At 52.7% G+C, this 27,308-nt stretch overlaps 1 protein-coding gene across 1 annotated transcript; it reads left to right on the forward strand.

The window, feature by feature from the left end:
• On the forward strand, positions 1–27,308 carry CAMKK1 (calcium/calmodulin dependent protein kinase kinase 1). Its single transcript, XM_012810919.2, has 17 exons — positions 1–38; positions 6,835–7,236; positions 8,399–8,446; positions 8,845–8,898; positions 9,288–9,339; positions 9,576–9,709; positions 10,509–10,545; positions 11,378–11,399; positions 13,180–13,268; positions 16,198–16,397; positions 18,654–18,707; positions 19,420–19,493; positions 21,506–21,593; positions 21,799–21,927; positions 23,703–23,803; positions 26,565–26,567; positions 26,636–27,308. Exons 2-17 carry the CDS (start codon positions 6,877–6,879, stop codon positions 26,706–26,708), a joined length of 1,518 nt encoding a protein of 505 aa, XP_012666373.1. The 5' UTR covers positions 1–38; positions 6,835–6,876; the 3' UTR covers positions 26,709–27,308.

A 27,308-nucleotide genomic window follows, 5' to 3' on the forward strand; every position in this document is an offset into this window, starting at 1 on the left:
CGCCTGCCGGTGCGCGGAGACTGTCGCCTGGCGCTCAGGTAGGAGACTGCCGGGAGGGGACTTAGAGCGGGGAGTGAAGGGACGAACGCCTGAACATCTGCCCGGAGGCTGCAGGGGTGAAGGGTGGGTTGAGAGGCCGCGTCTCTGAAGGTAGCCGGGACCTTGACTGAGGCGGGATTCTTTCCTTCTGTATGTGGGGTCAGGTCTGCGGGATACCTCTCTGAGCTAGCTTCCGTCTGCGCTGGCAGCTGGGACCGCATCTATGCGGGCGCCCCGCCATCTGGGTCCCTTCCCCAGCTCTTGTCTGCAGAACTGCAACCATACCGGGCACACTCTCCACCCCGCCCCGGCTCTTGGTGGAGATCGTGTCTATGTGGAATGGGCCCAGGCTGGTGCACCCACGTGTGAATCTCCAAGGAGTGCTCTTCCCACGGCCCTCCCGAGTCTTCCTTCAAGGGCTGGAGGTTGGGGTGGTGGTGGTGATGAATGGGACGGATGCGGCGTGTGGCTTTAGCTGCGCAGTCTTCCCCTCACTGGAGGGGGAGGGGGGCGGCGGAGGCTGGCGCTGCGGCTTCTGGGGCCGGGTAGGCACAAGACCGGTGCACACGTGCGCAGGGACCTGTGTGTGGTGTTTGGAGGCGGGTGTGCGTGTGTCACGTGGACGCAGGAGTGTGCCTGTGTGTGTGTGTGTGTGTGTGAGGGGGTGCGTTGCAGGATGGAGTGGTGTGTGAGGGCGGGTCACGCGGACATGGGCGTGCGCCTATCTGGGAGGGGTGTGTGCGCCTGTCTTGAGGGTGTTATAGAAATGATACAGGTCACAGGACAGTGCCTTGGTGGATGCCCACAGGGCTGTGGTCTGTCAGTGAGGCACAGGAGTGTGAAAGAGGCATAGAGCTTGTGTCCTTGAGGATCCCAGGGAAGAGTCTCTGGCGTCCCAAGCCCTGCCCTCCTTCATCCAGTACCTACAGATCGAGCACCCACTCTGTGCCAAACTGCGTCTTGAATCCACACATTCTAGGGACCCTCTTCCTTCTCTTTGGTCTCCTGTCTTCAGTCTCTAGGGCAGCCAGAGGAGTGGTTTTATTTGTTTGTTTGTTTGTTTATTTATTTATTTATTTTTGAGACAGAGTCTCACTTTGTTGCCCTCAGTAGAGTGCTCTGGTGTCCCAGCTCACAGCAACCTCAAACTCTTGGCTTAAGTGATTGTCTTGCCTCAGCCTCCGGAGTGGCTGGGACTACAGGTGCCCTCTGCAATGCGCAGCTGTTTTTAGAGACGGAGTCTCACTCTTGCTCAAGCTAGTCTCAAACTCCTGAGCTCAAGCAATCCTCCCACCTCTGCCTCCCGAAGTGCTAGGATTACAAGTGTGAGCCACTGCGCCCAGCCCACAGAAGTAGTTTTAAACCTTATCCAAGTCTGAGATCTAAAAACTCAAACCCTCCTCTGGCTCTGGAGGCCTCCTGGTCTCTGTCCATGAAGTCTCCCACACCCCCATGCCCCGAGTCCCAGCTAGCAAACCACTCTATTATGTACAGTGCAAATTTCCATCCTCTCCCCTTGGTCCTATTCAGTGGTCAAGAAGGAGTTTAAATGCCACCTCCTCCAGGAAGCCAACCCCGAAGCCAGTACAGGGAATGACTGAACCTTCTTTCCTACCAAAGATGGTAACTCTTTGTGCCATTGGATGCCTGTCCACTCCAGCCACATCAGCCTCCTTGCTATTCTTCCAACAGAGCAAGCGCTGTGCCATCTCACAAGGTTTGCTCTCGCTGGTCCCTCTGCCTGAAGTGCTCTTCCCCAGATGTCTAACACTGCCTGCTCCCTTACTTCCTTCAGTGATTTGCTCACATCCCAAAGGATTTCCCGAACTGTACTGTGTCCATAGCATCCCCCAACCACTACTGTTGATTCCCTTTACACTGCTGTATTTTTTTCATAGCACATACCACTTGATGTATTGTACTACATATATTAATTACTGGATTTCTTATTCATTACTTTTGCTTCTACTAGAAATTGAGAAACTGTATGAGAGCAGGGGGTTTGTCTTTTGGTTTACTTCTTTAGCTCCTGGCATCTAGGAGGATGCCTGGCACTTTGAGTGCTCCATGAATATTTATTCCATGAATGAATAACCCTGGATTTGCATCCTAGGAGTCTGTGTCCCTGGCTGCTCCCCAGCCTGTGAGCCCCTAGTCTGAGGATAGGTCTCCTGCTCCTCTGTCCCCCAGATTCCAAGTTCCTGGAAAGCTGGGGCTAAGAGAACTATGGCCATATTTGCATGTTAGAAATCCTCCCTCTAGCAACTGGTGTGGAGGATGGGGTTGGGAGCGGTGGGGGTGTGAGCGTGGAGGCAGCAGTGGGAAAGGAAAGTAGAGGTCAGAATCTAGACTTTTGAAGGGGTTCCACTTGGTGGGCTAGCCCAGCCAGCAGTAGGGGGATCGGGGAGGGTCCCCAGAAGGGTGGTGTCTGAGCTGTCCTCCAGGCAGCAAAGGAGAAGGAGGTGTGTTCCTGGCAGAAGGCACAGCTTGTACAAAGGCCTGGCAGCAGAACAGTCTGCAGTTTGGGAAGGTGGAATAGTGTGGTGCTTCTGGAGTGGAGAGTAAGTGTGGGGTGAGGGGGAGCAGGGATGGAGAGGGTAAGTGCTCTGGAAGCCCCTGGATTTCTGGCCTGGATCTGGCAAGAACTGGAGGTTGTTTTACTGTGTCTGTGATGGGGACAGAGGAGGAAGAACAGATTTGGGGGAAGATGCTGAGTTGAATTTGGGCCCTATTGGATCTAAGCCACTAAGGAATGGGGGGTGGGGGTGGGGAGGCAGCTAGCTGAAAGAGTTGGGCTGGAGGCACAGACCTGATGTGAAGGATGAGGAGGAGCAGAGGGAAAGGATGAAGGCTAGAGATCATCAGTGTATCAGTGTCCATGGGTGGGCTGAGAGGATGCTCTGAGGGTAGCTGTGCTGAGTCAGGCACAAAGCCCACCTCGGCACTTAGGGGCTCTCCAGGGAGGGTGGGAGGGGGCGTCCTCACAGCAGGCATCCTCAAGCATGACTTGGCACCAGATGCCTGGGCCTCCCTCAAGGGGACTGAGTCATCCTGGGTGGGGGCGGGAGCTGCGGAGGGCACCCGTTGCCAGGGCTATCCAGACACTTGTCAGGAGTATAAACACAGCTCCAGTGAGGTGGCCAAAGGATGTCAGGACCACCTTCTAGGTCTGGCCACTTGGTCAGGGCTGTTCATCCTAACTGCCTGACCAGTGGTGTCAAGACCTGGCACTGGGGTTCACAGCAGCTTTCCAGAAGTCAGAATGAGGCTTGACTGGTTCTAAAGTCTTCCCAGGCAGGGCTGCCTGAACTGGCGTGGAAGACAGCAGGGTCTGTCTGGTCTTTCCTGCTCTGGACCTCCACAGAGGGACTCAGGTGGATGGGGCATGTCCTAAGGAGGAGACCACACCAAGAGGGCATCCAGAGCCAGGGGACTGCATCCCTGGGAGTGGGAAGACACTTAAGGTGGGGCACAGCAGGAGGAGAAGCCTGAGGGGGTGCATGTGCCAGCCTGTCCTAGAGCTGGGGGTGGGGGGTGGGGAGGAGATGTGGGGTTATACTTTGTATTTCAAGGCTCAGTGGCTTCTAGACACAGATAACATCCTAGCCCCACAATGCTCTGGCATAAACTGCTTCTCTATCCACAACCTCATTTACTTCTTCCCATAGCTCTGGGAGTTGGTGGGATGGTGGCCCTTTATCTGATTCACATGCAAGGAAACTGAGGCTCTCTGAGGCTCAATAACTTGTGCAAGGCAGCAGAGCACCATCTGGGAGTTCCCTATTGGAGTAGCATTTTCCAGTGAGGGAGGGCCTGAGTCTGGCCACTCTTGGCCACAGGACTAGACCAGTCCCTGGGAAGCTCCACATGCCCACAGGAGTCCTTGCTGTCCCCTGGGCCTAGGTCCAAGCCTGCGTGTACATCTTTCTGTTTGCGCATGTGGTCTCCTAGTTACCAACTGAGTTACTTTGTACAGGGGTCTACTGAGGCCTCAGCTTGGGAAGGTCCTTGAAAGAGCTCTTGGGGACACATAATCCAGCCCAACAGGCAGCCCCAGTCTGGTGACTATGGGGGAAGTCCAGACTTAAAATCTGAGATCAGCCTCCCGTGGGCCCCAGGGGTGCAGGCGCACAGCCCCCATCCTGGGGCACATGTGCATACAGACCTGCTGGTCCCAAGTGCACACAAACACACTTGTACATAGACACAGAGCACACTGAATTTTTTGTCTCTGTACAGATGTGCTCCTGTGTGTGGGCTTACTGCACACACAGATACACTGTCTCCCCAAGCCAACAGCCCTGCTAACATGTATTCTCTCATGCACAGACACACGCCCTTACACGGATGGCCTTGGGCTCCAAGCCTTGTCGCCTGGACACGCGGCAGGATCCTGGGGCCTCCCTGGGCCGCCTCCCTCACAGACACGCTTAGTCACCTGAATTTGATCCAGGCAGGAGGGAGGGATGGAGGGCTTGACGTCAGCCCTCACAGCCGCCTTTCCGTCCGCCCGCGCATCCATCTGGGCCACAGCGTGTCCCAGGCAATCACAACAGCAGCACAACAACAACCCCCTTTCGTGGAGCTTCCTGAGTGGCAGGTCTTGTTCTGAGTCCCTCATGGGCATTCACTCCTTTATACCTAAAACACTCAGTGAGGGCTCTTTAGCCCCATTTTGCAGATGAGGAAAACCCAAGGCACAGAAGTGAAGTCACCTGCCCCGAAAGGGGCTCAGCCTAGCCACCTAGGCTCAGAGCCTGGGCTCTAAACCAGGTATCAGGGCCCCAGGCCAGGCTAGGGAGCCTTCTGCTCTGACTGCTGTGTGATCCCAGTACTAAACTGCTCTGCTGGGCATACTTTCCCATCTGAGAAAAGGAGGGAAGGGAGCTAGGATTAAAGGAACATGGCCTCTTGCTGGTATACAACCTCAGAGAAACCACCCCCACCCCCCAAGCAGCCTGTGGCTTCTACTGCCTGTGGTGGCTCTAAATCCTTACCTGGGGCTCCTTGGTCCCTGCCTGGGGCCGAAGAGTGATCTGATTGATCCCCTGATATGGACTGGGGCCAGAGGCTTGTTGGGGTGCCCTTTCTGTGGCTGCTTTCTCATCCATCTAGTGGGGACAGGGCTATAATGATCACTATGGCAACCACTCATTTATTCAACAAATATTTATCAAGCTCCTATTATGTGCCAGCACTGCTAAAGACACTAATGATACAGAATCCAGGCAGATAAGAGCCCTAATCTCATGAAGCTTATATTCTGGTTGGAGAAAAAGACCCACAGAGTGAGGGGAGGGGCAGTGGAGTGGGCCACCTACTGGGAGAAGCCTGGCCAGGCTCTGAGGGCTCCGCTCAGCCTTACCTACCTCCTTCCTGCAAGTGATCTGATTTCCAAAGCCTCCCTGAAGAGTCCAGTCACTCCCCTCCCTCGCCTCCTCCAGGAAGGCCTCCTTGGTGTTCTAGCCTCAGCAACTCCCCTCACTTCTCTAAGTCCAGCTTCCCTGTTGCCAGGCTGGATCTCCTTACCTCTTCCTTTCCACATGGTCAGCATCAGCTCTACTACCACCAGGCGTCTACTCATTCAGCATACTGTGTGCCAGGCACTGGGAGTCTGGACAATACCTTTATCCACAATCTACCTCCTGTAGGTCTAGGAAATCTGGAAAGATGTGGCATCTACAGTACGAATGGAGAGACCAAGTCTCAGAGTTTATAAGGAGCTTGCTAGGGTAGGCTGGTGGGAAGGACTGGAAACCAGCCCAGGCTCCTCTATCGCCAGTGATGGGGGACAGAGGGTAAGACGTGCACCTTACTCCATGACCCAGGTTCACAAAGTCTCTGTGTGAATGCAAAGGAAGTTACCACCAGACAGGAAGGACAGAGGGTCAAAAGTCCACTCACTTCCTTTTCCTGAGAAACCACTGAGTCTGGCCCCAAAGGGGATTGAGGGCATCAGGCTGGGGTGGGGTCAGTGCTCTGCCTAGGGCGGAGATGGGGTCCCAGTCTGGATGTCGGGGTTTAGCCTGGAATTGAGGCCCAGGGTCATGGCTGAAGGGGAGGGTTAGGGCTGAGGCTGGAGGCTGATTTGGGGTTTAGACTGCAGTAGGTCCACAGTAGGCATGAGAAGCCAGGCCAGGGGGAACATCTCAGCCTGACCAAATGCAGCAAACATTTTGGCACTGAATGAAGAGTAATAGGAGACTTGCCCAATGACCTTGGAGATGGTGAGAGATGGAAGTGGCTGGAGCCCCAGGGAATTCTGGAAGCAGTGAGAGAGATAGGGGTAGGAGGCTGAAATGCCAGGGAGGCCTCCCTGGAGGAGGCCAGCTTCTAGGAGGCAGCATTGGAATGCCCTGCTGTGAAGGGGTGGGGTTCGTGAGTCACTGGGCTGCATGCCATCGGGGATTGAGCTAGCCCTAGGCTCTGCCCCCTCCCAGTGCTGCTGGGTCTTCTGTCCGTGTCTATCTGTCCTGACTCGAGATTATGAGGTCTGTCTGCTTCCCATGGAGCCACTGAGTAGGAGTGACTGTGCCTGTTTTGCAGGTAGGGACACTGAGGTCTGAGGGCTGGCATGTACACAGCCAGACTAGTTCCTGGAATTCGTTCAATTAGTAGGGATAGATCTGAGGTTGGATGCTGGCAACCCAGGCAGAGGGAACAGCCAGGGCAAAGACACGGAGGCGGGACCCACCGGGTTGTGGCTACAAGGGGCGAAGGGCTTAGATCCGACCTCCTTGCCTTGTAGCCAGCCTGACATCCAGGAGTGAGGCCTTCTCTGCCTTCTTTTCTCAGGTTTCCAACAAGGCTGCACAGACAACCCCCTTGACTGAGGCAATGGAGGGGGGCCCTGCTGTCTGCTGCCAGGACCCTCGGGCAGAGCTGGTAGAACGGGTGGCAGCCATCGATGTGGCCCACTTGGAAGAGGTGGATGGTGGTGCAGAGCCTGCCAGGAATGGTGTGGACCCTCCGCCACGGGCTAGAGCTGCTTCTGTGATCCCTGGCAGTGCTTCAAGACCCCCCCTAGCCCGGCCCAGCCTCTCAGCTAGGAAGTTCTCCTTGCAGGAGCGGCCAGCGGGAAGTTGCCTGGAGGCCCAGGCTGGGCCTTATGCCACGGGGCCTGCCAGCCACATCTCCCCACGGGCCTGGCGGAGGCCCACCATAGAGTCCCACCACGTGGCCATCTCGGACTCAGAGGTTGGTGGGGCAGAGCTAGGGGTTGTTTATGAGCCCTTCAGTAGGCCACACTGAAGACTCTTTTCTGCCCCCATCTGTGCCACACACTATCTAGCTTTGGTTTGTATACCCTCAGATTTGGGGAGCTCACTACCTAATGGTACATCCTCTTCCCACTCAGAGGAGCTCTAGCTGAGCAAAAGGCTGTCTCCCATAAGTCCTAGCATTCCCACCCCAGCCCAGGCCTAGGAAATAGGTCTATGCCTTGTCCCTAAGAAATCCTCTTATGTCCTGGGCAGCATAGTGAGACCCCCATGGTGGTAACTAGCTACTTGGGAGGCTGAGCCAGGAGGTTCACTGGAACCTGGGAGTTGGAGGTTTCAGTGAGCTGGAGTCATGCCACTGAACAACAGAGTGTGACCCTGTCTCAAAAAAAAAAAAAATCCTCTTATAGATCTGAAGATAGGTGATATGTCCCCCTGCCCCTTAAGTCTTCCCTGGCTTGAGACTCTCACCTCTAATCCTGTCTCTTAGAGTCTGCTCTGGCTCAGAAGTAGCCAGTATGCTGCCAGCCTCTGGGCTCCTGCTGGCCTTGTCCTTGCCACTTATATTTGAAAGTGACTGTGGATCCCACGCAATATACAGATTTCACAGGCTGAGCTTTTTGTTCCTGAATCAAGGCATTCAGTCTTTGTCCCCAAGGCTCTATCATCTTTCTAGGTCTTGTAGTCTATACCTTCTCATTCTGGTAGAACCTCCATAGTTGACCACCTCCCTGCATCGAGCTAATTTTCATAGACCAGACATGCACCACATGTACATATCAATACAATAGGCCTAGTTCCTTATGTTGGACGACCTCCATATGTAGGCCAGTTTATTATAGTCCTTTGGGTGGTCAACTTACAGCAAATCTACTATATTTGCTCATGGGTTCCTCATCTAGGCAGGTTAGTGCATTTTCCCTTCACTACTTCCATTGGAACAAAGCATAGGCCTCATCATTCGTTTTCAAACACTGTACAAGTCTTCTCATCACTTATGGTGGTGATGATGCCACCTACTTCCCCAAAAGGTTGATGAGACCAGGGAGTCCAGGAATGAGGGCCTGGGACTCCCAGAGGTGGGAAGCAGTGGCAACTCTGGGTCCAGGTGTACCTGATGTGGCCCTCCTTCCCCACAGGACTGTGTGCAGTTGAACCAGTATAAGCTGCAGAGCGAGATTGGCAAGGTAGGATTGGGACAGGGTGAGAGCCTCTGCTTGGCACTGTTCCTTCTCCTCTGTGGGTGGGAATATGAAATTGTGACACAGAGCCAAGAGAGCCCCAGTCTGGAGGTGAGGGAAGTTTTATCCTCTGTAGGAAATACCCAGGGGAAGGGTAGAGATGACCCCCTATTCCTGACCTCCCAGGGTTCCTAGTGTATGACCAGGAATAGGGAGGCCTAGAGATATGTTGAACAAAGTAGGCCAGTTACCAGGGCATAGAAATCCCCTCCCCTGTGTCTGGTGGTAGGAAGTGGAGATGGGCTGCAGGAGGAGTGTCAGAACTTTTGAGGCCCCCCATTTCCTGAGCTAGTCCTGGGAGGGATTACCTTGTCCAGGTGGGGCTGACCAATGCCTGTCTGCAGGGTGCCTACGGCGTGGTGAGGCTGGCCTACAATGAAAGTGAAGACAGACACTATGTGAGTCTGGGGATATGGGGAAGTATTGCTCACACCAGGCCCTAGAAGCCAGGGGGTGGGGCAAACGTTTCGTGGGGGAGATACAGGACATGGATTTCTTTGCTCCATGTCCCTAGGGGTCTGCAAAGGGAATGAACCTCCTGACCCTGGGGATATTCAAGCAGAGGCTGAGTGCCTCTGAGAGAGCTCTGGAAAGGCTTGTTGAGGGAAGAGGAGAAAGGCCTAGATTCAGATATGGCCACCTCCTAACCCAGCTTAACCTGGGCCATACCCTCGGTCCCAGTGGCAGATGTCCAGTGTGCCTTTCTGGACCTCAGTTCACATGTAATCAGTCTGCTTTAGCCTCTGGTGGCTGCACGCAAGTGATATTTCTGTCTTTCCCTAATTAGGCAATGAAAGTTCTTTCCAAAAAGAAGTTACTGAAGCAATATGGCTTTCCACGTATGTATCTATCTAGTCCTGTCCTTTGGAGATCCTAGCCTGTGAGGGTCAGAGGGAGAGAGGACTTCAGTTTCTGAGTTTGGGTTAGGAACAGGAGTGGGGCTATAGTGTGAGTAACTAATGGGGTGGAATGTGCTGGGTGGGTTGGGGCCATATTCTTGATTGAGGCTAATTGCAGTTCCATGGTGAGGCCCAGCCACTTAGAACAAGGGCTTGACTCCCCTTTCTGGTTACAGGTCGCCCTCCCCCAAGGGGGTCTCATGCTACCCAGGGAGGTCCAGCCAAGCAGCTGCTGCCCTTGGAGCGGGTATACCAGGAAATTGCCATCCTAAAGAAGCTGGACCATATTAATGTGGTCAAACTGATTGAGGTAGGAGATCATGGTGAACAGATGAGATAGGTCTATAGCAGGTTCCACTTTCATCCATTTATTTCCTCTGACATCCTGGGTTCCCTGTCCTGGGAGCCAGTGCCCAAGTCCTATGTGCTGGCGGGCACCTAGCAAAGACCCAGGGATCCTGCCAAGAATAGGGCCAGACTTGGGGTGGGGCTGCAAGGAGACCTTGGGGGGCAGCTCAGGCTGGTCAGCAATGTCCTCAAGTTCTCACTGAGGGGAAAGGGCTGCCTAGAGGCTAGAAGTGAGCCCCTCATCACAGCAGGAAGAAAGAAGAACTGTAGGCTCAGCGCCTGTGGCTCAAGCGGCTAAGGTGCCAACCACATACACCTAAGGTGGCGGGTTCGAATCCCCAGCCCGGGCCCGCCAAACAACAATGATGGCTGCAACCAAAAAAAAATGGCCGGGCATTGTGGCAGGCGCCTGTAGTCCCATCTACTTGGGAGGCTGAGGCAGGAGACTCTCTTGAGTTCAGGAGTTGGAGGTTGCTGTGAGCGTGATGCCATGGCACTCTACCCAGGGGGATAGCTTGAGGCTCCGTCTCAAAAAAAAAAAAAAAGAAAGAAGAACCGTATACCATACAATGATCCAGAATTGAGGGTCAGTGATTTCTGATGCCCCTACATCTGTCTGACACCTGAACGGTTCCTGCTTCACTGTCTGGAGTAGTTGCAGAGCATACTAGGGAGCCTGCAGCAGGCAAGGACAAGGTCTGAGACCTTCCCCACCACATGCATCGTCAAGCCCCACACCCATGCCTGTTCCCTCTAACCAGGTCCTGGACGACCCAGCGGAGGACAATCTCTATTTGGGTGAGTGACTCAGCTCATTCCCATAGCAGGTCATCTAGGGCTGGTCCAAGGGCTCCTGGGGACACATGTATGACCTTCAGGTGGGCCATGATAATGCACTGATCTCCTGGGGGCAGAGGAAAAACCACATTTTCAAAACCTAGATTCCTTTGCCCAGCCCTGAAAAACCAGGCTTAGATAATCCAGTTCAATTCAACAAATATTTCCAAGCCCCTACTCCCTGCTTCCCACTGAGCAGAAAGACAGAGTGAGATCTGAGCTGTGCATTCTCTGCTGTGCCCGTTTTCTCACCTATAAAACAGAAACAATAATGGGATTTATCTCATAGTGTTCATGTGAAGGGTAAAAGAGTTATCATATGCAAATCACATTAGTTGTTATCTTTGTTAATATTATTTAAGTTCCCCGTGCCTGGTTTAGAGTTGGGTTTAGAAGAAGTCTCAGAAAATGGCGCAGAAGAAGAACTAGCTTAGGAATTAGAGGGCAAGACTTTAGTCTCCACTCACTACCCTACCTGCCTGTCAGCTATGACCTTTAGGAACACTTCTGCCCCTTCTCTGAGCCTTAGTTCCCCCTACAATCCCTGTAAATTAAGAGGTCTGTGCTGATGCCGATGGTCCTTACCTGGCATCCAGGGAGCAGATGAGATAGGTCTATAGCAGGTTCCACTTTCATCCATTTATTTCCTCTGATATCCTGGGTTCCCTGTCCTGTCCTCCCTTTGGTATGCCTGCATGCCTGTCCCCTCTCCTACCTTCCAGAACAGGGAGGGACCTTGGCATTGGCTGCTTTGCCAGCTAGCTACACCTTACCTTCTTGTCTTTTCTTTCAGTGTTTGACCTCCTGAGAAAGGGGTGAGTTCCCCGTCCCGATCAGGCAGGTCAATTCTAATCCAGGCCTACCTTTCCCTCCCTGTGTCCTCAGCCCAAGGGTCAGCTACTCTAGGAGAAATCAGAGACCTGAGTGCTTACCTTGGGAAACTCTGGTCTTGGGGGTAAATAAGAGATCAAGAGGATCATTTTTTGAAGGTTGGTGGAGGTCAGTGAGACTAGACTAATGAGGGAGGCCTCTGTAAGAGGGGATGGGAAAGCTTTGAAGAACTGGGAAGAAGATTTGGATGGAGAAGGGGAAGAAATGAGTGTTTCTTCAGCAAAAGTGTAGAGGTGGGACTTGAATCCTACTTATATTCAAATCACAGAGTTCTTTCAGCTTCACATGAAGCCTGTGAATTGAGTGGGTGGGACTCCTCCATTTGCTCCCATTTATGAGAGAAAAAGCTGAGGATCAGGCCAGTTGTGGTGGCTCATGTCTGTAATCCCAGCATTCTGGGAGGCTGAGGTGGGTGGATTGCTTGAGCTCAGTTTGAGACCAGCTTGAGCAAGAGCAAGACCCCGTCGCTAAAAATCACTGGACATTGTAGCAGGTGCCTATAGTCCCAGCTACTTGGGAGGCTGAGGTAAGAGGATTACTCAAGCCCAAGAGTTTGAGGTTGCTATGAGCTATGATGCCACAGCACTCTACCAAGGGTAACAAAGTGAGACTCTGTCTCAAATAAATAAATAAATAAAATTTAAAAAATTCAAAATTAAGGCTCGGCGCCTGTGGCTCAAGAGGCTAAGGCGCCAGCCACATACACCTAAGGTGGTGGGGTCGAATCCCCAGCCCGGGCCCGCCAAACAGCAATGATGGCTGCAACCAAAAAATAGCCGGGTGCTGTGGCGGGCGCCTGTAGTCCCAGCTACTTGGGAGGCTGAGGCAGGAGACTCGCTTGAGCCCAGGAGTTGGAGGTTGCTGTGAGTGTGATGCCATGGCACTCTACCCAGGGGGATAGCTTGAGGCTCCGTCTCAAAAAAAAAAAAAAAATTCAAAATTAAGAAAAGCTGAAGGATCAGGGAGAGTTGCTCCAGGTGACACAGCAAGTCACTGATGGAGCCTCAGATTCTAAGACGTCTTTCCTGTATGATTTTTCAGGATATTTACAGAGCAGCTGACATGGAGTAGTGGGTACTGGGGTGGGTAGATGGGGACCCTCACTGCCAAGGGATTGAATGTAGGCTGTGACTTGTCTCTGCATGGGAGGCTTCCTAAAGACCAATTTGGAGAGCGGAGCTCAGAGGCTTTCAAATGTGTTGGACCTGTATTCAAAACAAGAAATATATGTTTATATTGCAATTCATATCTGTAACTGACAAAGTTCTACAAAACAGTATGCATCTTTTTCACATGTGATATATTCTGATATATTCTACTTAATTAGGAAAAAAAAGCAGTTGCCACCCTCTAAGTTGATTTCATGACCCATTGGGTCTGGATCCACAGTTTGAAAAACAGTGCTCTAAATGGCGTTGTGCAATTGTTTGATTATAGATAATTAAGTACTTGGAAGAAGGAATACCAAGCCAGTCAAAAATGAAGATAAAGCTGCTTTGAAATTATAGGGATTGAAAAGGGATATTTATGTCTATGTGTCTTTTACAATTTTCATTATATGGGAGAAAAAGCTAATACCTTGGGTTCTAGGGACCCATATGAGCATAAAGTTCTAGGACATCCCGAGACTGTTGCTTTCATCTGCGCTGCCTTTTTGCACCCTGATTACTACTGAACACCTCTCCCCCTCATCCTTCTCTGTAGGCCGGTCATGGAAGTGCCCTGCGACAAGCCCTTCCCAGAAGAACAAGCTCGGCTCTACCTGCGGGACATCATCCTGGGCCTAGAGTATTGTGAGTCCGCCTGCCCCCAGGGCTGAGACTAGGGGGCCTAGGACAGCCGGGCTGACCCAGCTTGGAGCCTAGCGGATCTGCCAATCAGCTGTAGTGGGGGCGGGGCTTGGGCCTGTAGGCGGGGCCCAAGGCCATTCGAGCGGGAGGGCGGTGGCAGCAGGTTTCCCTGGACGTGTGGCAGGTCCTCAGGGCCTGGTCTCTATCCCTTCGTCAGATTGCGCCTTGAGTGTTCTGTCTGTATTTTTCCTCGGCTTTCTTAGCGAAGCTTAGCCTCTCCACAGGTCCTTGAGGGATGTGGGAAGGAAGGGATTTATGTCCAGCTGCTCCTGGTGGAGCGTCCTGGCATGAGGTCTGTGGGAGGTGTTTAACCATGAAGGGCCCTAGGGTGATGGGAGCTCAGAGGGCAGATGTTACCTTAGCCTCTATCTCTGGAATTCCTTTACTTGCTCTCTCATTCATTTCATTCATTCACTTCATTCATTTGAGTACCTACAAAGTGGTGGCTGGGATCAGAGAAGATGAAGACCCAGATTTGACCTCACAGCGTAGTGGGAGGGATGCAAACCTATGCAGGCAGATAATATAGTGTGGTAGGCACAGGAGCACCAGGGGGCAGGGGAGGATTCCCGGAAGAGGCTACATGTGACTAGAGTCCTCAAGGATGAATAGGAGTTCATTAGTCAGGTTTGGGGGGATGGGGTGGGAGTTGGGGTTGAGGTTTAATCTGGTTGAAACCTCCAGTGGGTGAGAGTGAGGGGTGGCTATGTAGTTAGTAAATGATAATGCTGGAAAAGCTATCCAGGCCACAGCATGAGGGCCAGGAATGCCTCCCTGGAGGACTTTCATGATTTCATCCTGTCACCGTTGTGAGGCTTTGAGCAGGGGGTTGTGATGGGATTTACGCCTTAGAAAGCTCTGTCTGGCAGCTGTGTGGTGGCTGGATCTGAGAGTGTCATCGGAGGGTGAGAGACAGCCAGCTGGCCAGGGAGGAGGCTGTTTCTACAGCCCAAGTGACAGATGGTGAGGCCTGGATTAGGGCAGTGGCAGTGGGGAGGGGACAGGAAGGAGGTGCGGTGGCCAGCGCAGGGTGACTGACTGCTCTGGGGAGAGGGGTCCCCTAGACACCTAGGGCACTGGCCTGGGCTGAGGCCATCTCTCTAAAATCTTCTCTTGTTTTGTTGGGAGTGTATTCTCTCCCTGAGGAGCAGGGTAGGAACTCCTCTGAGGTTTGACTTGCAGTAACAGGTCAAATCCACTTGAGCCTCTTCTGTGCCCTCAGATTAATGCTGTCTTTGTACGTATGGGAAAACTGAGGCATGCATAGGGGAGGGCTTTGGAGAAAGCATAGAGGTGTGGGATGGGACGGGGACATTTTACTTGTGGTCAGTGGCAGGCACAATCTTGTACTGGCATGGCTCTACCCCCTTCCTGTTCTAGCTCCCTCTGCCCAGCTGAGAGCCTGCTGTCTGCCATCCCTTGTCCCTCTAAAAAAAAGCTGATCTCATCTGGTTCCTGGGTAAAGCCTCAGCAGGAGCCAGCTAATCACAGTGACGGGCTTCCTTGGAGTGGATCATTGAGTGCCGGGGCCTGGACAGGTGGGTGTCCAGAGGCACAGGGAGCTGAAGACCTGCCTTGTGATTCTGGCCCCAAGAAGGGAGAGCTTCCCTGAGAAGGCTCCGTGTCAGGAGGGCCTGGGCATGGTTCTTAATTTATGGGGGCTAGTGCAGCTATGAAAGGGATGGAAAGCATCAGATCAGGAGTATGTTTTAGAAGCTGGATTTGTAGGACTTGCTAATGAATTGAGTGAATTTGTAGGACTTGCTAATGAAAGAAGGAGTTGAGGATGAGGCTGAGGTTTTTGACATTGGTGATATACTTCTAATTGAATGGGGAAGAGCAGGGTTTTCTAGGATTTTTTGGTTTGTTTTTGTTGGAGGAGGTGTTGCAGCAGAGAAATCAAGTTATCTGTCTACCTGTTTATCTACCAACATGTCTATTGGAAATCCACACACATAAAGACCCTGGAGCTTAGGGAGGAGGCCACGGTTTGAGATAAGAATTTGAGACCACCACCACGCCCGGCTATTTTTTTGTTATAGTTGTCATTGTTGTTTGACAGGTCCAGGCCAGGTTCGAACCTGCCAGCCTGGGTGTACATGGCTGGTACCCTAGCTGCTGAGCTACAGGCACCAAACCATCTTCTCTCTCTTTCTCTCTTCCCTCCTTTCCAATATCCTGGGGTGTGTTGTTCCAGGGGAAAGTGTTTTTACTAAGGAAGTAGTCCACAAGTAGAAGGCTGTGGGGTAGGGTGAATTTCTTGTCTCTCAGCCTGAGCTGCCCATCCCAGGCAGTGCTGGAGCCAGGAAGTAGGACAGGATCCCAGCCTACTAGAGATGGCTAACCTTAGCCAATTGTGTTTTTCCTGGGATAACTTCCCTCTCTGAAACCTCCAATTAGCCCAGATCCGTAGAGCTGAGACAGTGCCTCTGTAGGATACCACAGTTCCCACAATCCAACCCTCAATCCCAGGAGCAGGGATATCCTTGACCAGGCTGGGTGGGGGATGGAACTGGGGGAAGGTGGGCTTTGGGCAGAGACAGCACTCATGTGGGAGGGGCAGAGACAGCCTATGGAGCACTCCCTCCCCTCAGTTTCCTCTGATCTCCTCCTTTACCAACAAGTACCTGTTTGTCATGGAGAGAGCACTGGACTTGGAGTCCAGAGACTCCTAAGATTCCAGTCCTGGCTCTACACCTGACAACTTGGACTTCACCTGCATAGTGCAAAGAGGTCCTCATCTGAGGTCCTCATGAGCTAGGAGTGTGCCTGGGCTGGGATGCGCCAGCTGGCTTCCCTGGCTGGGTGAGGGAGGTATGGAGTGCTGGGCAGTGATCCCCCAGACCAGTGCTCTAGCTGCCTCTCTCTGCAGTGCACTTCCAGAAGATCGTCCACAGGGACATCAAGCCTTCCAACCTGCTGCTGGGGGATGATGGGCATGTGAAGATCGCCGACTTCGGTGTCAGCAACCAGTTTGAGGGGAACGATGCCCAGCTGTCCAGCACGGCCGGAACCCCAGCATTCATGGCCCCTGAAGCTATTTCTGATTCTGGCCAGAGCTTCAGTGGGAAGGTGAATTCCAGACCCGGGGCCAGGCTGGGATTCAGATGGAGGAGTAGGACAGCTTGTAGCAGGGGCCTAGTTTCTAACCTGAGTGTTCAGGGGCCTTGTGCCTGGGCCTCTATTTGCCTCTTCCTTGGAGCTTGACAAACTCCCCCCCTTTGGCTTTCCCTTGTTTTTCTTTTTTTTGAGACAGGGCCTCCAACTCCTGGGCTCAAGCGAGTCTCCTGCCTCAGCCTCCCAAGTAGCTGGGATCACAGGCGTCCGCCACAATGCCTGGCTATTTTTTGGTTGTAGCCGTCATTGTTTGGCGGGCCCAGGCTGGATTCAAACCCGCCACCTTAGGTGTATGTGGCTGACACCTTAGCTACTTGAGCCACAGGCGCCAAGCCCCTTCCCTTGTTTTTCAAAAGAATGGCCCAAAGCTTCCCTGAAGGTACTTACTGCCAGTTACTCGTGGTGAATTCTAGGCTGGGCTACGGAATAGGCAGAGCCCAAACAGCCCTGCTTCTTGTCCGTCTGGATGGCAAAAAGGGCAGGAGAGCTCGTAGGTAGAAGATATCGGAGGCTTCTCACAGATCTTTGATACGGCAGGGTTTGAACTTGGACTTGAAGAATAAAGAGGATCTGAGTGGGAGGTAGAGCCCAGAGAATGTGAGATGAGGGGACAGAGTGCAGAGGGCCTGGAAGTTTGGGCTTCCTCCTAAGTGGCAGAGGCATAGGCAGGAAGGTCCGAGTATGGGGTGACACAGTGCAGCTTATGTCCCAGAGCTTACACCCATTCTCGTGTGTGGAGCACTGATAGCCCCTCTAGACCCTACCAGAGAGGGTATGGATAAGAAGCATTTGTACACACACAGGGGTGTGGAGCCCAAGAAAGGAGTCAGGAATGTAGGAGGGCTTTTAGAACTTTATTTTGATATAATTCTCAATTAACAGAAAAGTTGCAATAATAGTACAAAGAAATCCCATGTATCTTTTTACCCAGATTCACTAATTATCAACATTCTGTCCCATTTACTTTTTTTTTTTTTTTGAGATAGAGTCTCACTTTGTCACCCTCAGTAGAGTGCTATTGTATCATAGCTCACAGCAACCTCATCCTCCTGAGCTCAAGCAATTCTCTTGCCTCAGCCTCCCAAGTAGCTGGGACTATAGGCTCCCACTACAATGCCTGGCTATTGTTTTAGAGACGAGGTCTCACTCTGGCTCAGGCTGGTCTCAAACTTGTGAGCTCAGGCCATCCACCCATTTTGGCCTCCCAAATGCTAGGATTACAGGCATGAGCCAACATGCCCGGCTTCCATTTGCTTTTTTATCACCTTTCTATTTATTTGAATATGTATTCATATTATGTTTCTCTGAGCCCTTCAGAAGTTAAGTTGGAGACATTATGCCTCTTTATCACTAAATACATTTGGCGGATATTTCCTCAGAACAAGGACATTCTCTTCCATAACCTCAGTGCAATGATCAAAAGCAGAAAATTTATCATTGATAAGACACATGTAATCTACATGTCTTGTTTAAATTTCATCAGTTGTCTCAATAATGTCCTTTATGACATTTTCTTGTTCTGGTCCAGGGCCCAATCCAGACTTGCCACATTCACTTGTCTTGTCTCTTTGGTGTCCTTTAATCTGGAAGAATTCCTCACCATTTTTATCTTTCCCGACCTTGACATTTTTGAAGAGAACAAGCCTGTTACTTTGTAGACTGTCGTCAGTTTGCATTTGTCTGGTGTTCTATGATTGGATTCAGATGATGCATCTGGGGGCAGGAGTATGTAGTAGAGATTTAAGAATCACTCACATAAGAGTGGGAGCTTTGAGGAGTTGTGACAGTGGCTCAGGATGAGGGAAGTGGACGGAGCCTCCATGTAGGCAGGGGCTGCTTCCAATGTCAGGAAGAAGGTGAATTGTTAGAAGGGATGACCCTTGAAGCCAGAGCCAGTGTGTGAGTGTGAGTTTAATACATACCATCATTCCTGGGGTACACCTGTGTCATGGTGGGAGCAGATGTGACGCTGTGGATGAAGGGGGTTTTGCACCTGTTGAGTTAGCTAGGTTTGAACCTGTTCTGGTCATCCCTGTGCCCCAGTGCTCAGTACAGGGCCTAGCATGGAGCATGCACCTGGGGGATGTTTGTTGAGTGAATATGTGATTGAGGAAGAAGGTTCCCTGGAAGTCACGCCACAACCTCTGGAGCTGGGTGGACAGGGAGTGGCCATGCCTGTTAGAGGACTGATCTGAGTGTGTTTCTTTCTAGGCCTTGGATGTATGGGCCACTGGGGTTACACTGTACTGCTTTGTCTATGGGAAGGTGAGTACTAGGGAGGCCAGCAGACCTGGGGCAGGCCCAGATCCCTGACCATGGGCTGGGCCCAGCAAGCCAGGCATGGGAGACAGATGCAGGCATTTCCTGTGTGTCCATGTCCTTGTAAGGTGGCTTTTTAAAGAGCCTACCTGGCTCAGAGAAGGCTGAGGGAGAAGAGGCTTTTCCTAGTTTTCTCTTATTCCCTTGGGAGGGATTCACACAAAGTCTCAGGACAGCAGACATTGGATGGGTGGTGCAAATGATAATGTAGGCACCTCTCCTGCCAGAGTGCTTTCTTCCTGTCCCTCTGTAACCTTGATGCCATTCACTCATTCAACTGTTCATTCATTCAACACATCGTCCTTTACTCCTACTTTGGGTCAGGCTGGACCTTGGGGACGTCCAACACCTACTCCATTGACCATGCCGAGAGGCAAGGAGAGAATCTCAGTTAACATGTTTCCAAACTGCAGGCCCTGGGAGTGGAGGCCTGGTTGTGGGTGGCTGTAATGCTGGCGAGTATACTCGGCCTCATAATTTAACCCATGTTTGTTAAGTACCTGTGGTGTACTAGGCCCTGAACACACTAGTCGAAGTCCTTCACTGTTGGGGATGCCCAGAGCTGCTCTCCACTCCTGGCCCCCATGGGATGAGGGCTGGTCCTCCCATGTGGCGAGTTTCTGGGTCTACATCCTTTGTCTGCCTCTTCCCCCTGCAGTGCCCGTTCATTGATGATTACATCCTGGCCCTGCACAGGAAGATCAAGAATGAGCCAGTGGTCTTTCCTGAGGAGTGAGTTGTCCACTTGGGGGACCGAGGAGGATACCACCCTCTCCTGGGGAGGAGGGTCCTGAATTTTAGGAAAAACTTAGCTCTTTGAAGACCCTACCCCAGCCTGCAGATCTGGAGATGAGGGTGCTGGGAGGGGCCTCTGAGCAGATGGAGGAGTGGGACTGTGGAGCTGGGGTCTCCTAGACATTGTCATATGGATAGGAACTCCAAGACCCAGAGTTGAGTGGGGATGACCCCAGGTGACTCACCCATACCACCTCTTCACTGCAGGTCTACATGGGGTCAGTGGCACCTGCCCCATGCAGCCCCTGGCCGCCAGGGAAACTTCATGTGTCCCACATGGGGTGGAGGGACCTCCAGGATGCCAGCATCTTCTCATTTCACAGGGAAGAGCAGACACTCTGGAGGAGAGTTTTCAGTGGCACTGGGATTCAAAGTCACTCTCTCTTTTCCTCTCCTTCTGTTGTGATTGAGGTCTCTGGGCCCAGGGGGACTGTCTGGGAGGGCTCCCTGCCCACACATGGTTCTTTAGATCATGGTTCTGGTCACTGGGCCAGCCTGGGCTTCCCAGCTCCTCATTTCTCAAAGCCTTTCTACCATTTGTTCAAACTAGAGCAGGTCAGAAACCAAAATGCGACTTGCCTCCGCGACTCCTGCTCCCTGTACCCACTTCCTGCCTGGTCTTCCTGTTGAGTCCACCTGTCTCTGGGCTCTGTTGTCACCTATGCCCCCTTCTCCCTCGGTCCTCAGGCCCTTTCCCCAGCTACTGGTCCAGCTACCTCCTCTCTGCTCTCCCTGCTTCTGGCTTCCCTCCAGTCCAGCCAACACAATCTGACTATATTTCCTGTCTAAAGTTTATGCGAGGCTTCCCAAAGCCCTCAGGACAGAGGCCACACCCTGGTCCTGGCATTCAAGGACTCTGGGCTCTGCTATCTACTGGCCAGGACAGCATTCCCTTCTCCCAAGCCCTAGCCAGCTGGCTTCTGTTTCCTACCTGTCCTTTTTTTTTTTTTGAGACAGAGTCTCACTTTGTCACCCTTGGTAGATCATTCCTAGGGTACGTCTGTGTCATGGTGGCATCATAGCTCATAACAACCTCAAACTCTTGGGCTTAAGTGATCATCTTGCCTTGGCCTCCCAAGTAGCTGAGACTACAGGTGCCCACCCAACGCCTGGCTATTTTTAGAAATGGGGGTCTCACTCTGGCTCAGGCTGGTCTCAAACTTGTGAACTCAGGCATTCCACCGGCCTCAGCCTCCCAGAGCCACTGCATCTGGCTATCTTTTGATTTCCTGTCTCTATGCCTTTCTTCCTGCTATACCCCCCTGCCAGGGATATCTTTGTCCCCAGTCCAGGAGTTTGAAAAGGGATGAAGCATCTAAGACAGCAGAGGGAACCAAAGCCAACTGTCCCCAGGGTGGGTTCCTCCTCTCAGGCCCAGACACATGGGCTGCCCACAGATGCTGGTAGCAAAGAGCCTGAATTTAGGGCAGAAACAGTCTGGGCTGATGTAGGCTGACCGTGCTGCCTCCCGTGAGTGTCCCGTCCCTGCCCATGCTCTTCTGGGTGGCACTGTACCAACCCAGTGACCTCTTGGGGCCTCAGTTTTCTGCTCTGTCAAATAAGAGAGGATCTTTCCTGGACAGCTTCCAGGTGCAGGGGATGATGAGATGGTGAGTGGGAAGGAAGGCCCCTTATGTCCCATAAAGCAACTCTTCTCAGAGCGTCCTCACCATCTCTTCCATCTGGGGTGTGTCTAACACCCATGGACCTCCATTTGTGTTTGTGGCCCCTGCCCTGGTGGGAGGCTTTACATCCTGCCAGAAAATCCTTCGTTCTGAAGCTCCCTCCTGGCCTGGCACCTCAGGGGTGTCCTTCTTGCTTTTTGGAACTCTGTCCTCTTATCTGAGAATGAAGGCCAGGTGTCTCAGGACATAGGGTAGGGAGAGGGGTGGGCAGGAAGGGGCCCCTTCAGGTGGCGCACCCTCAGCCCCTTCTGTCTCCCTCTCTAGGCCCAAGGTCAGCGAGGAGCTCAAGGATCTAATCCTGAAGATGCTAGACAAGAATCCTGAAACGAGAATTGGGGTGCCAGACATCAAGGTGGGGGAGTGGAGGTCTTGAGTTGGGCTGGGACACAGAAAACAGACCTGTTTTTCCCCTGTTGGAGAGACCTACAGCAGAATGTGTGTTATTGGGCTTGGGTTTGGGGTTTGCAAGGTGACTACTGGGAGAATGCCTGGAGTCCCCAGCTGTCTCTCTATCTGCCTATGGCTCTGACCCCTCCCTGCACTCCTGGCCTCCGCAGTTGCACCCCTGGGTGACCAAGCATGGGGAGGAACCCCTCCCCTCGGAGGAGGAGCACTGCAGTGTGGTGGAAGTGACTGAGGAAGAGGTGAAGAACTCCGTGAGGCTCATTCCCAGCTGGACCACGGTGGTAAGAGGGCTGGGAAGAGGATATCTTATCTCAGGAGGGTCTGTGGGGGGACAGAGGGCTGCATATCAGCCGGCTGTGGAGGCTGCTATTCCACCGGAGGCCCCTGGTGAAAGCGGTCACGCTCTGCAGCCTCATGGCAGGAAGGCCAGGAGGTGTGGTGGGGAGAGTGAGTAGTTTAGAGAAACTTGCTTCCCGAGCTGAGCAGCAGCATCACCACGACTGGTGGAAGCTTTTCCTTCCTTCCAGACGTGCGCCGAGCTTCTGCTGTCCTCCCACACTGCACTAGGAGCCAAGGGCATGGCAGTGAGAAGGCCCAGCCTCTCGATTGGAGAAGTGGCCCCAGAGCCCACATGTCAGTGCACAGCACCCATGTCTCCTTCTAGTCTCCCCTCAACTTTCAGTTTTGTTCATCTTCCTCTGGATATCTTCCAGGCTGATGGTTGGAAGTTTATTACTGTAGCCCCCATAGCCTTTTGGGGTACACCGAGAGCCCTGCCCTGCCCTGCCCTTGCCTGAGCTTCATAGTGAGTCAGGGAAAGCACAAGGCCAGGAGAGAGTGAGGGTCACTACTGGTGGTGGGGTCTGGTCTTGTACTCATCCACCTGTGTGTCCAGGCCCAGCGGGGACCATTGGCTGAATGCCTACTCCACTTGTTCACTTGGCTTTGTGACTGGCGTCCCTGGAACCAAGCATGTCCCTTCTCAGCTCAGACCCTGCTCACTCACTCTGGTGTCTGTATCCCCCTGAGTAAAACCCATAGTGCATGTCGCCTTGCAGAGCCCCTATGCAGCCTGCCTCCTGCCATGTGCTTGGCCCAGCCAGGCCCCACAGAGTGGCTGCCCTGGAGCCTTGGGCCTCCTCCTCCCTCTGCCCAAGAGCTCCTCCCCAGACGTCCCCAGTGCTCACTTCCTCACACCCTTCAGGCCTTCACTGCAGAGTCACCTCCTCAGAGCAGTGAGTGCCTTTCCCGGCCCTTTATCTACAAGTTTAGCCCCCACCATCACCCTGTGTCACACCTCATCCCCTTCCCTTGTTTTAGTTTTTTCTCTTTAGCCCTTCCCACTTAGTAGCATATTCTATGTTTTCCTGATTTGTCTTATTTATTGCTTGTCCCCAACTAGAATATAAACTTCCTGAGGGCAAGAATTTTGGCCACAGTGTGGCCCTAGTGCTTAGAATAGTGTCTAGTTGGCATATGGTAGGCACTCAATAGTGTCGATGGGATGGGATGGGTGGATGGATGGATGGATGTGAGTGAGCAAGTGAAAGGATGAGTGCACCACTGGGTCTCCACATGTTTATGTGAGTTGATACATCTGTGGGCAGGGGCTGCCCTCATTGCAGAGGAAGGACAAAGGCAGAAAGCCAAGATGTGGCCATTGGCTCAGCTGTCGCTGCCACGAGCACCTCTGGGCCTCCCTGTGCTGCCCAGTACAGCCTTTCCTTCATGCCGTCCTTCCCTTCATAGCTAGAAGGTGTTTCCCAGTGGCACTTCCAGCCCTGTCCCCATGCTTTCAGCCTGGTGTCACAGTCCTTTCCTTGCCTGGTCCTGGCCTCTGCTCCCACGCTATAGGTGGCACAAGGCTCCTTGCTGTCTTGGGAGTTTACCCCTGGCAGCCGTCCCTCCGTGCTCTTTTCCTCTCCTCTGAGAAGGACCCTCAGTGGGGCCCACCCGGCAGCTGCCCTCCAAAGAGTCGAGTGGGGGTTGTGTGCAAGCTACCTCTGTGGCCGGGGGCCCCGGCCCTGTGTTCCTTATGCTGAAGTGTCCTCCCCAGATCCTGGTGAAGTCCATGCTGCGAAAGCGTTCCTTTGGAAACCCGTTTGAGCCCCAAGCACGGAGGGAAGAGCGATCCATGTCTGCTCCAGGAAACTTGATGTAAGTGCTGGTGGGCTGAGTCCTGCTGGGTGCTCCCTGGCAGGCTGAGCCCAGAGCCAGGGGACTTGGCCAGTCTCAGAGTTACACCTCTGTCCTCAAGGCTAGTTAAGACTAGAAGGGACTGGGCCATGCCTATAACTCTGTGGGTAGGGCGCCGGCCACATACACCCAGGCTGGCAGGTTCAAACCCAGCCCAGGCTAGCTAAACAACAATGATAAATGCAACAAAACATTGCCAGGCATTGTGGCGGGCACCTGTGGTCCCAGCTACTTGGGAGGCTGAGGCAAGAGAATCTTTTGAGCCCAAGAGTTTGAGGTTGCTGTGAGCTGTGACACCTCAGCACTCTACTGAGAGCGACATAGACTCTGTCTCAAAAATAAATACATAAATAAATATAAAATTAGACTAGAAAGGACCTTTGTGGCCCAGCTCTTTGCTTCCATCACTTACAGCCTCTAGACATGAGGGGCACACTCTGCCCCTCCATGGCCCAGAAAGACCTATCTTCTCTAGGAAGCTTGATATTGTCACTCTCCCACTGGGTGCAGCTCAGTTCTCTGGGGCTTCAAGTCTGCAACCCCCTCAACTGATGGCAGCCTGGCAGAGGTTTGCAGACAGGTTCATGTCACCTCCTTACAGGAGGCTGGCTGTGGAGGGAGGGGGGCTTCTGCTGAGTCTGTCTGGCCCTTGAGAAGTGCCCTCTGCTTTTTGAGTGGGACCCATGTTGCCTATAGCTGTTGCTGAGGCTGTGTGCTCAGTCAGCACTCTGTGAATGCTTGTCTAAGACACATGTGGACAGGCTGGCTGACTGGCCAGGGGAGAGGAACCCTCATTTGCCAAAGGCTCCCTGCTGTGAACCATACCTGTGGGTTTACCACCTCCTGGGAGAAGCTAGAAAATCAGTTCCCCAAGCCTCTGTGGCTTCATCCTCAGCTCTTCCACTTTCCACTACAATAAAAGTCAGTTTGGGATGCCAACAAGGCCTGCTGGAGTTTGTACACAGACGTGCAGAGAGAAGATTGTGGGGGTCCTGAATTTGGTCCTGGGACAGCAGTTAACTTCTTTTGGCCTGTGATGGGCACTGCAGGGAGGAAGGTTGGCAGGAGTTGTGCCCCTGCTTGCTTTGTGGTGAAGGTGTGTTCCCCAAAAAGGTGAATACCGGGCTGTCTAAGTACCCTGGCCTCTCAGGAAGGAGAATTTCTACCTTGTTGTCCAATAGCCAAGATGTTGGTTCTGTGTGAGGCCTCGCTCCTGTAAGTGGGCTCTTCAGAAGTCCCATCACAGTGAACACACTGGTATCTGCTACCTGTCAAAGGCAACTTTATGGGATTGTCTCCATAATAAATTGTGGGGCCTGGGAGAGTCCTGATGGTTTCCAGCTGCAGTTTTCCCATGTCTTCCGGGAAGTGGTTAGGTTTAGGAAGGCAGTTCCCTGAACTCATCTAGATCTGCAGGCCCCTAATGCGGGAATTGCACCTAGCGTAGGAGGAACATGGATAATTTGACATCCAAATGGGGCCACTTTTGAGAATGAACCAGGAAGCTATTAATAGTCATGGCAGGACAATAGAAGAATCAGGACTGTGCCCAGCAAACCTGACATCTGGTCCTTCCAGCTTGGGGCCTATGGCCCAGCACCCCCTAGTGGTGGGACAAAGCCAGTCACAGGATGAAGACAGCTGGCCAAGTTTGTGTCCTGCACACTGTGATTGGAGAAGATTGGGCTTAATACTTTCCTGTTAACACATATCATTATTAATATTATTATTTTGAGACAGAGCCTCAAGCTGTCACCCTGGGTAGAGTGCCGTGGCATCACAGCTCACAGCAACCTCAAATTCTTAGGCTCAAGCAATTCTCTTGCATCAGCCTCCCAAGTAGCTGGGAGTACAGGTGCCCACCACAACACCTGGCTATTTTTTTTGTTGTTGTTGTTAGAGTTGTCATTGTTAGTTAGCTGGCCTGGGCCAGGTTCCTCGGTGTATGTGGGCAGTGCCGTAACCACTGTGCTACGGGTGCCGAACCCCAAGTTTAATTTTGAAAGCAGACTTAACCTCATTGTGGAGTCCCCAGTATTTGTCCTTGATAGGCTCTGTTTTTTATACTTCAGGATAATTGTTGAAATTCTGTAGTAGGACTAAGTGTTATCTTTATTAAGATATTGGCAAGGCACATGGCTCATGCCTATAATCCTAGCACTCTGAGAGGCTGAGGTGGGTGGACTGCCTGAGCACATGAGTTTGAGACCAACCTGAGCAAGAGTGAGACCTCATCTCTACTAAAAATAGAAAAACTAGCTGGGCATTGTGGCAGGCGCCTGTAGTCCCAGCTACTTGAGAGGCTGAGGCAAGAGGATCACTTGAGCCCAAGAGTTTGAGGTTGCTGTGAGCTATGACACCAGAACACTCTACCAAGGAAGACAAGACAAAGTGAGACTCTGTCTCAACAAACAAACAAATAAAAAAAACCCAGATATTAAAACCAACTCATTGGTTATTTTAAAAAGAGACATCTTGGCAAGGGTGGAATCAGATACAGGTTGGCTGGTGGAGGTCAACACCAAAGGCAGATACTCTGAGGATGCAGAGGGATCAGCTGGGCTAGATCACAGGATGCTCTGAGGCCAGGCTGGGAAATTCAAGCTTCACCAGGGGGAGGGTTGTGGGCAGCTGCCAGGCTGCAGGGAGGCCACATGGAGGCAAAGCTTGGGGAAGTGGGTAAGGGGGATGTGAGACATCATGGGATTCGAATGTCTGTGAGCGTGTGAGAGTGTCCCCCAAATGCATGTTCTGATCCCTGAGATTGCCCTGTCCCTGGTGTCCCCTGAACAGGAAAGAAGGGTATGGTGAAGGGGGCAAGAGCCCAGAGCTCCCTGGTGTCCAAGAAGACGAGGCTGCATCCTGAGCCCCTGCATGCGCCCAGGGCCGCCCGGCAGCACACTCATCCCGCGCCTCCAGAGGCCCACTGCCCTCATGCGACAGCTGCCCCTGCGGGCAGGGGGCTAGAAACCACGGCCCCTCTCCTGGCCACCTCCCCCTGTCGTGCTGCATGACCTCCACGCACGCACGTCCAGGGACAGGATTGGAATGTATGTCATTTGGGGATCGGGGGGCAGGGCTCCCACAAGGCCTTCCTTCTCTTCCTGGCTCTCTGTGGCCTGACCCATTCTGTGGGGAAACCAGGTGCCTATGGAGCCCCAGAAACCCTACCCAGCTGGTCGGCAAGGCTCAGACAGGAGGCAGAAGATCAAGACGCTTACTGCAACCGAAGAGACCTCCAGGGGTGCTGGGCAGGCCTGGCTTAGCCATCACACACACATGGAGGGGGTTACCCTGCCCACTCTGGGGTGGGAGGTGGTGCCAGAGTGCTTGTCTACTGATAATGCTGGTATGGAGGCTGTGGCCCCTTGATGTATTCCTGGGCTATACTGGGAGGGTCAGTATTGGAGAATTCAGATATCTTTTTTGTTATATTTTACTTTTATTTTTAACTTGGGGGTGAGGG

The sequence above is a fragment of the Otolemur garnettii genome, unplaced genomic scaffold, assembly GCF_000181295.1.
Source record: "Otolemur garnettii isolate 467f Iridium unplaced genomic scaffold, OtoGar3 scaffold00145, whole genome shotgun sequence".
Taxonomy (NCBI): Eukaryota; Metazoa; Chordata; class Mammalia; order Primates; family Galagidae; genus Otolemur; species Otolemur garnettii.

Coding starts and splice junctions, on each gene's coding strand:
- CAMKK1 (XM_012810919.2), top strand. CDS start 6,877: ATGGAGGGGGGCCCTGCTGTCTGCTGCCAGGACCCTCGGGCAGAGCTG. Junction 9,710..10,508: donor ATGTGGTCAAACTGATTGAG/GTAGGAGATCAT, acceptor CCCTCTAACCAG/GTCCTGGACGACCCAGCGGA. Junction 11,400..13,179: donor TTTGACCTCCTGAGAAAGGG/GTGAGTTCCCCG, acceptor CCTTCTCTGTAG/GCCGGTCATGGAAGTGCCCT.